We start from the raw sequence: 11,608 nt of genomic DNA, 5'->3' as shown, positions 1-11,608 counted from the left end.
CCAACACTATTTTCAATTTTGTCAAATCTATCGCCTACGAACGTCCGGAGATCTTGTGTTTGTTTGATTACTTCACTCAATGTTGCAAAAGAGGATTGTTCCGAATTTTGAGAGGGTTTTCTTCCTTCATGTTCTTCATTACCAACTTGTGGTTCTTCATTGCCTACTTCTTGTTTTGCATTTCCAACGTCATCTTTGTGAACCCATATTCCTTCAGCATTTGTTTATAACCAAATGATGTTAGAACATCAAAACCAATCCTTTGTTTAGCCTTAGGTGAAAAAATCACTTTCTTTAGGGACACCAAAGTGTTCCATGAATGTGGTAATTAGATGGGAGTATGGTAGTTGGGCGTTGTCCCTTGTAGCCCTTTTAATCCTATTTCGAATGAGATGCCCCCAACTGATCTTAACAGAATTGAACAATGCCCACAACAACATAATGTCCTCTTCTATTGCCTGTACAACATTGGTTGAACGAGGAACTAAGATACGACAAAATACATAATGAACTATCCTACTCTAAAACTTCATATTCTTGGCCAGTATTCTACTTTGTATGTTTGCACCTGGTTTACAAATCAATTGCCTAGCACTAACAGAATTGTATTCCTCCTTATCAACAAGATTTCCTTCAAAATGAACACCAACAGAAGGGATGGAAGTGCGTTCATGAAAAAGAGAAGGTTTGATTGTGATTTTCACCTTTTTCACCTCGGTTCGAATTACTCCCGAATCGGAAATATGCATATTGCTATAGAAAACTCGCACTAATTCGGGGTAGTAGTGGCGTCTATAAGCGACAAAATCATTTAGCCCAGCATTTCTCTAGATTTCTTAGAATTTGAATTTCCCTAGTTCGGAAAAATTGTCAACAAGATACTTCCCTTCGAGGATTGGACGCTCAAAGAAATGTGTAGAGAACCTTTCATATTGGTCGTCGTTGGAGAACAATTTGTTACTTCTTACTAGTGCCGAGAGTGGAGGGGATGGCGGTGGGCGACTTCGACGGCCCCCTGTCGAAGATGAAGCCCTAAGTTTCTTGTGAGCAGGATCTCCCAGTAGAGGTGATTAGGGTTTTCAAAGGGGGTTGAAGTTAAATGGGTTGGAGGTGATTGCGGTTTTGATTGGGGGAAGTAGGTTAGATGGGTATTTATTTTGAATGGGGTAGTGGGTCACAGAAGAAATGGTTTGCTGGACGTGGTCTGAATGAGGGAGGAAAGAAACATGGGTTGTTAACACTTCGGCAAGTGTACTGAATCGTATCAAGTAATAATAAACGGTAAGTCCGAGTATCGTTTCCCAAAGAACTCTTAGGCCTAAACGTTTGTATGAATTCTTGATTTCTTATGACTTGATTGAACGAAAATTAGGGTTATAAATTCAAGACAGAAAATAAACATGCATGCAAAGATTCTTATCAATTGACTAAAAGATAACGCAGGTGAATGATGTATGAATGAATTATGTTGTTGGGGTTTATGGTTTCATCCTATTCACTCTCACATAATTTGCACAGATGCTTAAGGCAATCGGTCCTCCGATCCTTATGTCTAGGTAATATTGCTATCGAGAGAATTCCCTCATGTCCAGACCTACCCACACATGTCCATATAGATAGATTCAAAGATTATGCTATTGAATAATGTCTTAAACAAAGCATGCAAATATAATGGAGGAAAAACCCTAACAATTAATGAATAAAAGCATATGAATAAAGCAACAATTCAGTATATATGAGAGTTTCAAAGGATTACATCAAGTCCCCAACAACAATGGCAGTTTAGTTCACCATAATCATGGTGAAACTAGATGAAAATAATGGAAAGAATGAAAAGATAAACCCTAGATTTGATAGATGGGAGCTCCCGCATCCAAAATCCGCCTCTAAGGGGTGAAGAGAGTGTTTCTGCACCACTTTCTATCAAAAGATCCCCCTTCTGGTTCGTCCAAGTCTATTATAACACAGAAAAACAACAGAATTTTGGCCCAGGCCCAATAGTACACTGCTCGGCAGTGGGTGCAACAATCAAAATGGCCCCCAACGATGAAAAAAAGTGAAAAACTGGTTCCGAGTCCACCGCCCAGCGGTGGTTTCACCGCCCAACGCTCCCTGCGGCACAAAACTGCACTCTGGTTGACTTTTCAAAATTATGGTTGACTGATTGACTTTTCTAGTTGACTGGTTGACTTTTCGAGTTGACTGGTTGACTTTTCTAGTTGACTAGTTGACTTTTCTCCATTCTGGTTGACTTTTCTGCACTGCAACTCCTTGATACCTCAGCCCTTCTTTTAAATCATTCAATAAACCTAAAAAATCAAGGGAAAACCAAGAATAAAACCGAGAAAACCAACTTTGACTCTCTTATTCTCTAACTTAAGCAAAATGCATGATTTCAAGCTAATTCTAAGTCATAAAGGGTGTGTTTAATGTCAAATTTAAGTATGAAACTAACGGTTTTTCAACCGTTGTCATGGGTGCAGAGCAACGTTATTTGGCTAACGTCGTTCTGTAATTGATTACAATTTCACTGTAATCGATTACCCGTGCAGTGAATGTGATATCCTCTATTTTCAAAGATTGACCTGTGAACAATGTGCACATCATTCCAGAAACAGATAATGTAATGAGAAATCATCTAATAACCATATACATCAACATTGTGAATTATTAAAATTGTTATGAACAGCAGATAACAATGACATAAACCCAATTGGAGCCACTTCAGATAGTTGGGATAATTGTTGTGTTTGGGTTGAATAGTCCACCACCTCTTTGGTTTGTGTAACAGTAGATGTTGTTGTTTCCTGAGTACACAAAGGAACATATATTAGCATCATGTAACAAAAATAATCAATAATTTTTGTATAACATCATTCAAAGTACTCACATTTGATTGAACTGTTGTTGTTGAAGTATTTTTCCTTGAAGCGATTTTCCTTTTTCTAGTAATCGTTTCAATAGTTGACTTCAATCTGTTAGTTCTCGATCGGCCTTTACGCTTCACCACAACGGGACTGCGAACATGTACATCACTACTTCCACATGTGGTGTACGATGGAGTGTCGGTCATGGGATTCTCATACCGTAGTTGTCCCCCCTCACTTATTATGTTATTTTTCAATGATGAAGTCAATCCGAACTTTTTACCAAGGCAATTAAATTATTTTTCCAACTCATCAGAAGCAGATTCAAATTCACAGGCAACCTCAACTATGTCATAGAACTGCTTACACAATGATTGGTATCTTTGCATCTTGGGTTCCTGATACAAAAAACTATAAGCTGCTCTAATGAGTGTGTGCTTTCTTCGGATATTTTTTCTCCAACGGCGAAGAACATATTTAGAGGGGACATTCTGTACATCTTCCTGACCGAGAACCAATAGGCAATGCCGACAAATGATACCTCTAAACTCAAACAATAGGCAAGAGCAGTTTGTATCGTTTGTAAGAGGATCAAATTCCACATGATAATATTTGGCTGCACATTTTCCATCCCACATGAACTGTTCTTTGATCGTGTACTTGTTGGAAATACAGTCTTTCACCGTGTCTTCGATGAAACAATTCATCATTGATCGAAACTCAATTTGTACTTCATCAAATTTTGCATGTGTGTACTTAACTTGAAATTGTCTCTCAATGAGTGATTGAGACCCATATGCAATCGTGTTATTGAGGGAAGAGAAGTCAGCTTCTATTTCTTTTTTAGCCCTGAATTTAAGAGCATTATCATACTGAACCACAAATTGTTGAAGTGTGGTACTGGAATTGATAAATCCATCAAAGAAAGCATTCATTCCCTCACTTCTTTGAGTTATGGACATAACAGACTAAAAGTGATTCTTCAAGTAACAGGGGACCCATTTTTGTATCTCCTCGTACAAATTACATAGTCATTCATTATTTTCTACGCCATGTTTGCTAAGTAGGTTTTTCCAACCAATGTCAAAGTCTATTGTACTACCGCAGTCATAGACAAGCACTTTGATATCACTCTTGATACCAACATAATTTTTATACCCTTGAAATTTTCGGGTATCTTTTTCATTATGTTCCACAAGCACCACATATGCTTTGTTTTTGGGAATAATTCTTCAATTGCATTAGCCATGGCCCTACACTGGTCAGTTACAATACTGTCTGACGCTTTGTTGCCCATGCATCTTAGCCAACATTGGAATAACCATACAAATGAGGAAGTGTCCTCTGATGAGAACAATACAGAGCCAAGTAGAATAGATTGTCCATGATGGTTAACTCCTACAAATGGAGAAAATGGTATGTCGTACTTGTTTGTTAAGTACGTGGTGTCAAAAGACACGACATCACCGAATTTCTCACATATAGCTCGGCTTCTAGCGTCTACCCAAAATAACTAGTAATTCTATTTTCTTCATCCATTTTGAGGTCATAGAAGAAATCATTCCTGAGGTCTCTCATTTTTGAAAAGTGACGTAGCAGCGCTTGACCATCGCCCTCCTTACACAATGACCTTCTATGTTGACCGATGAAGTTCCTAGCATCTCGCTCCATAAATTGCATATTTTCATATTCATCACTTCACCGACTATGCTAAGGAAACTCTTATTAATATGTACACCAGAATAGTGCTTCGAAATGTAATCAAAGTCTTTGTCGATGACATATGTCATCCCACAAAGGAACTCGTCAAGGAAACATGCAAACCGGTCATTCGACCCCTTCTACTGGTAGAACCAAATGTGGCTGAAATTATGCAAAATTTTATTAATCCACATCATCAGCCATCTACACCTAAAGTACCAGACAACAACAATGAAGAAAACTCTACTGCAATGTAATAATTATGTACTCATAATATTGGATGTTTACTTTCTTATGCAGGTGATTCTGAATCATTTACAGATTATTGTACTAATTTTTACAATAAGTCAAACTTTTATTTAGGATGATTGTAATATTTATTGGGATGACTTTATCGTCGTTTATTATGACTGCTTTATTTTGTATTCATATGGTTTTATGCTATCAATGTAGACATCACGGACAGATCAATATGAAAGAAATGTTAGAGCATTGTACTAAATTTGGTATGTTTAAGTTATTACCATTTTAAAAATGCACAAAATGAAGTCCAACCCCTCGATGGGGAGCTCTTCTTCCACAGTAGGGGAGTGGAACTGAACTTTCAGTACAAATTCCCATTTTTGCACTGGTAAGCGATTACAGGCGGCTTGTAATCGATTACACACGCACATAAGTGCCTATCTGACTCTTCCTCACAACATCACTTGGATGAAATCATAAGCAACCAATTTTGTGCACACCCTAATTACTTTCAACATCTTATAAGTACAGCCACACCTCCTTGGTCATAAAAATCATCCAACCAAGTCAAGATCCTTCCATAAATTTCACCAAATTATGTCCAACCCCTCAATGGGGAGCTCTTCTTCCATAGCAGGGGAGTGACATTGAACTTTTAGTACAAATTCCTATTTTTGCACTGGTAAGCGATTATAGGCTGCCTGTAATCGATTACACACGCACATAAGTTTTTATCTGACTCTTCCTCACAGCACCACTTGGATGAAATCATAAGCAACCAATTTGGTGCGCACCCCAATTACGTTCATCATCTTATAACTACAACCACACCTTTATGGTCATACAAATCATCCAACCAAGTCAAGACGCTTCCATAAATTTCACCAAATTGTGTCTAACCCCTCAATGGGGAGCTCTTCTTCCACAGCATGGGAGTGGCACTGAAATTTCAGTACAAGATCCTGTTTTTCCACTGGTAAGCGATTATAGGATTCTTGTAATTGATTACACACACACATTACCGATAATAATTGTCTTCCTTCGAACAGAACTTCCAGGCAATCAACAACAACCCATTTAGTATACCTATTGTTTTACTTCAACTCCTCATTAGTACAGGGACACATCAATTTTCACCCAACAAGGTAATAAATTAACTCACTCAACCAAAAACACAGACAAAGAAAATGAATTTGAAGAATAATTAAGGAAGAATAGTTTAGTTGTATTCATTTGCTATAATTCTGTACAATTGTATCAATATTTTCAATTCTATAATTTTGTACAATGTTTATTCATTTCCTATAAAATAACAATCTAAACCAACAACACATTTCTAATGCAATAGCAATCCAAAATGTTGCAGCGTTCCAAATCTTCAGACGTTGTCCTCGTCTAGGATCCAGTCATATATATACTTCTTCCTAAACGCAGCCAACTCCTCTTGAAATGAACATATTGGAATCTAGAAATAATGTCAAGACAACGATAATGTAATATTTGCAAATTCATAATTTAACCTACATTTGTATAATCGGACATGTTTTTGTCATCATATTTCTCCTCTTCATCCCAAATTTCAATAGCTTTCATCATTATTACACCACAATCGTATTTGTAGCAATATAAAAAATACATACATTACTTTTCTTAATCGAAACACCAAATGGAGAATGGAAAAAATTGGTGAGAGAGTTTCGTAGTTTCGTAAGGATGAATTTCACAAAAGTGAAGGCGCAAACAGGCTTTAGCATTTTTCTTTCCAAAAACACCCTAAAAAAGAAAACTAATTTTGTTAAAAAAATAATTTAAAACAACAAATGATAGAACGACACGTGTCCTTGTCAAATTGTTGTCAAATTTGCGTTGTTGAAGAAACTTTTTCCTTCTTACAAAAGCCTAAGATGCAAAGGTCAAATGGGTGCCAAAGCAAGTTATGCTTTACTATTCACCTTATCAAAAGATGAAGTGGCTTATCAAAACATAAGTAAAAAAGGTTGGTACTATGATCACTACCAAAGACATATGGGATGGATGCATTGCACTATCTCATGAAGAATTCAAGGAAGATCATAGTCTTTCAAAATTAGAATCAGATCAAGAAGTTCATTCAGATATCATGATACACTACAAAAAATTGTGTACGTTGTAATATTTATTTTTCTATATTAGAATGTTTTCAAACACCGTTATTTACGTGCATGACTTCTTTTAAAAAACGCCATAAATTTTCCATTTTAAAGATAAATAATGACGGTTAAAAATGACAATATTTACTTAAAAAAATCCAATAATAATGACACTTAGAAACTGTTGGAATTCACGTCATATATATATTTATTAGTATCCACCTTTTTTTATATCCTCCTATTTATATAACTGTTTTCAACTACCATAATTTAATTTTTATATCATTTATACCCTGCATTATTAATTTCTTTATTCAATAAAATTAGCTTTCCACAATAATAAATAAATAAAATATTACATTTATAAAGTATACAAAATTTTAAAAATAAAAATATTGATAATTTAAGATAACAAAGTACTTAAATCATTCATTCACAAGTACAATCATATGGTGCATTTGATAATTACATCAAAATATCAAAGTTTTTGAATATGAAAGAAAAAAGAATTGAAAATTGTTAAACCATAAGACAATTTTACATTTAAAATTGTTATCCTAACCCTAATCTATTTTTCTTTCACCACTTGATCCTCTTATATCATTTGGGGATGACACACCACTGCCAACGTGTAAGTGTTTGTCTCTAATTCCCCTATACAATTCATGAGATCCCCGCTCTTAACACTGGCATAAATCATATGTTAGAACCAACAAGAAAAATTCCGATAGTTAGAACCAACAAATCCAAATTCAAACATATTTTATGTGAAAATGTGGCATAGTTAACATGAAACATGTGGCATAGAAAATAATGAAATGTGAAATAATTAAACTAACTTAGTTCCATCCAATATAAATCTTTTAACCATTTAATTTTGGCCATAGAGCCCATCTTATCACAAAGTAACAATATTACATTAAGAAAATCAATTGCCACAACAACCATACTCTCGTCATGCAAGCAATCAAATCGTCATTCAAGCAATCAAACGAAACAATAGTTTGAATACTTATATTTGTTGCGTTCCAAAGAAGTCAACAAGCACATTCTTCCAATCAGCAGAGCAACCCAACTTCTCCAGCTCACTTACCTGCCACCGACAAAGAACTGCATAAGTTAAACGAACTATCTACTACAAAAAAGGAGAACAAAAGAATACAATATTAATTGGTAGAAATATTAAATACTCATAAGACAAACTTGAATGAGAAGATGACCCTTGAGTGTAACATTATTCCGTGGATAATTGACACTGGCATCTAATTATAAGAAACAACGTTTTCTTCTCCTTGGTAGACTAACCATTGACACCAGACCAACCTACGACTCTATCAAAAGTTTGGATCAATTAGATACAAAGATATAAATTTCTCAAATAGTCTAACACACATCGATACAGGTAATTAAGAAACAAAGTTTTCATCTCCTTGTACTAGGTTTCTTTGGCTAAACAAGAAGAATAAGTACAACAAAACTTTGATTGTTTCAAAGTGCTTAGACTACAACAAATAGTACTACTGATATAGAAGATCCATGTCCTAATCTATGGCTTTAACCTGGCTCCTTGAGAAAGGATCAATTGTGTGTATAACTTGGGAACTTATTTCTATGCATATTTTAAAAAGTACAAGCTAATGACATGTCAGTAGGCTTGTTAAGAAGAACTACATGCACTACAAAAAAAAAAAAAAAAAAAAAAAAAAAAGATAGGTCCCCAACCAGCTGAAATTTGATAGATTACACACAACATTTATGAAGCAAAGTAATACTAAACTATAATCTCCTAGAAGCAACATTGAGATTACTAAACCAACAAGGTCCTACAGTCAGCACATGAGCAAAATCAAAGAAATCAGTGATCAGATGATGCAACCATGAGAATTACCAATTGTCTACCAAACCAGAAAAAACAATCAATACTAGAAATACCTGATGGTCAACAGGTTTTGTATTCTGAAGTATGCAAGAGAAAAGATCAAAGATATCTCTTCTCATCAAGCATCTACAAATTGCTTACATCTAAAGCAACTCCATGCATTTGTCGCCTCATACTAGTATTGTCCTCAGTTCTTCCACCAGGGCTTAAGTGAGCTCTGCTTCTAGCAATCTCAAAAGGATGTTCCTTTTTAACAATCTGGATCCTGGAGACCAAAAATTATATAAACAAACACAAAGTGTATCAAGTATAATGCCATCAAAATCACACCACATACTAATAAATATGTACACTTTTCACTTCAAACATATATAAAATAAAAACACACATACAAACAAACGAAGACAGATCTGCTGCTTTGTTGGACCCTTCAGGGTTGAATTCAACATCTTTAGAAGTACAAATTAAATAGTTGTCATGCACAATAATAGACAAGTAACCACAAATCATTATTCATTTATTCCAAATTCTATAAACATTTCCCAAAAGTCAGTAAACAACTCGTTAACATCAACGTTTTCTATTACAAAGTTTCTAAACAAAAACCAAATCCCTAAATCACAGATTTTTCTATTAAACTTACCTTTCCTTGAAGCAGTGAAGAACCAAACAATGCCGACCTAGATTGAAGCTAGGGCACAAAAGGGAATGAAAATGGAAGTGGAATGAAACTAAATATATTGAAGCCAAGAGATGAAAACTAACAATTGTGAATGATAGGGAATAAATGTGAATCGAAAACGAATATTTATAAAGAGAAAGGGAATAACAGTGCCTACAAAGGGAAGAACAGTGCCTACGACGATAGTAAATCTTGCCTTGAAGCAGCAAAGAACACTAGCAAAATCGATTGGGTCCAACCACTCAAATCCAACTGTGACACAGAAATCATTTGGGATTGCAAGAGTGAACGGAGAGTGAACGGAGAGTGAACAGAGAGTGAACGGAGAGTGAACGGAGAGTGAACGGAGAGTGAACGGAGAGTGAACGGAGAGTGAACGGAGAGTGAGTGTTTTTGAAATGGGAGGATTGGAGCTGGTCAGCTTGAAAAACCTTAATCAGGTATAACAGAGAAACCTAAAATAAAAAATAAGAGAGATTGGGAAATCTGAGAAGAAAATGTGAGTTTGAGAGAGAAAAATTCACAAATGAGAGGAAACTCAAAGTAAAATTTTTAGATTTATTAAAAAGTGAGAGAAAAATTGACAAGTGAAAGGAAACTCAAAGTAAAATTTTTAGATTTATTAAAATAATCTATAATAAGCCTTAAATTTTACATAGAAAATTATATTTTTGAAACATATTTTTTACACAGATTTTTTAACAACATTTTAATATAATATATGTATTATTTTATTTTCTTACTTATTTATTATTATATTGATGTATTCTAAACTTATTAAGAAAAAATGCAAACATACTATTTTAAAATGTTATAAAAAATTTGTATTAACATATCCTTAGTTATTTTACATTTTACATTATGTGACAGTCTAATAAGTGACCATTAAAAATGTTATAAAATATAACCGTTTTTCAAATGTTATATTATAATGTAAACAACTTTTTGAAGTGATAGACGCTGTTGATGACTTTTTATCGGATTAGAGAAAAGTTCTAACTTTCTAGAGTTATTAACAACCATTTAATTAGAATCAATGCATTTTTGTACATAAGGATATGCTATTGTTGGTTATTATTTAGTTTAAATATATTGTTTTATTTTGGTTGATTTTTTTAAATATTAAGAAACTTAATTTTTTCAGATTTTCAAAGTGATTTCTATTTTAGTAAATTATGTTCAATTTTGTTCATTTTAATGATCCGTTTAAATTGTTAATAATGAAAAGGAAAATGATATATGAACAACACTTTTGAACAACATTTAGACACTGGACACGTGTCTAAATGTGATTCGTCCAGCTGAAATTTGATTTTTAAATGAAACGCTGACGTGGACAGAGAGAAAGTCCCAAATTTTAAATTTGATATTCATTTCGCAAACCAAATCCCATGTTCATTTCGCAAACTGGCATCTGTTGTCCATTTCACAAACCCGCCTCTGAACATTTTGTGTCCACCGGTGACGACCGCCGCCGCACTGCCGTCGCCGGAGACCCGTCGCCCGTCCGCTGTCTTCCATCCACCAAGAATCGTGGTTCCATTTGTTTGCGACAGAACCCTAAAAGCACGTTGGAGAACCAGCCGCCACCCGCCTTGGCCAACTCGTGCCCACCGGTGACCGCCCTAGGGATGCACTGCCACCACCGGAGACCCTCCTCTCGTCCGCTGTCTTCCATCCACCGAGGATCGCGGTTCCATTTGCTCGACGGCAGAACCCTAAACCCAAAGCAAGGTGAGTTCTTTGTAGTTCTTTGATACCCAAACCCGTTAGTTCTTCACCCATTAATTGCATGCTATTGCCAAAAGAAACATAAATTCAAATGCTTTATCAATGTTAGATTGATTTATCACTTAGTAGGAAAAATATCGTGAGTTTCTGTAATTAGTTTTTTAGCATTTCTATAATTTGTGTAAGAAGCTAAGCTGTCCATTAGAACTTTATAAAAATATCAATAAGTTTTCCAAGATGGTATCCCGTTGTTAACTGATATAAAACTCTACAGAGTCTGTACAACAAATTTGTTTGATTTACCATACAGTTGTTTCTGGTGATGAGCTATTGAATCAACCTTTTTGGGTCTTGTAACATCTTCATTTCATACAGG

The 11,608-nt window shown here is 35.0% G+C and overlaps 1 protein-coding gene and 1 long non-coding RNA gene across 3 annotated transcripts; both read right to left on the bottom strand.

Annotated features, from left to right (window-relative positions):
- Positions 1-3,163: 3,163 nt before the first annotated feature.
- On the bottom strand, positions 3,164-3,802 carry LOC106770357 (protein FAR1-RELATED SEQUENCE 9-like). The gene has a single exon (XM_014656171.1). The coding sequence runs from the start codon at positions 3,800-3,802 to the stop codon at positions 3,164-3,166; it is 639 nt and encodes a 212-aa protein (XP_014511657.1).
- A 3,568-nt stretch (positions 3,803-7,370) lies between these two features.
- On the bottom strand, positions 7,371-10,056 carry LOC106771290. Of its 2 annotated transcripts, XR_002669329.1 has the most exons (4): positions 9,463-10,056; positions 8,873-9,084; positions 7,953-8,033; positions 7,371-7,626 (listed from the first exon to the last, which is right to left on the bottom strand). It is a non-coding gene; the product is annotated as an uncharacterized LOC106771290 (long non-coding RNA). The 2 variants fall into 2 exon arrangements; XR_001376450.2 differs by lacking the exon at positions 7,371-7,626 and having other exon boundaries at positions 7,767-8,033; positions 9,463-10,054.
- Between the last annotated feature and the right edge of the window lie 1,552 nt (positions 10,057-11,608).

Source organism: Vigna radiata, chromosome 8 (genome assembly GCF_000741045.1).
Source record: "Vigna radiata var. radiata cultivar VC1973A chromosome 8, Vradiata_ver6, whole genome shotgun sequence".
In the NCBI taxonomy this organism is placed as follows: Eukaryota; Viridiplantae; Streptophyta; class Magnoliopsida; order Fabales; family Fabaceae; genus Vigna; species Vigna radiata.
The sequence above is the reverse complement of the archived record's forward strand: the minus strand, read 5'-3'. Positions and strand labels throughout refer to the sequence as shown.

Excerpts from the sequence above, each read along its gene's own strand:
- LOC106770357 (XM_014656171.1), bottom strand. The coding sequence starts at position 3,802 with ATGAATGCTTTCTTTGATGGATTTATCAATTCCAGTACCACACTTCAA.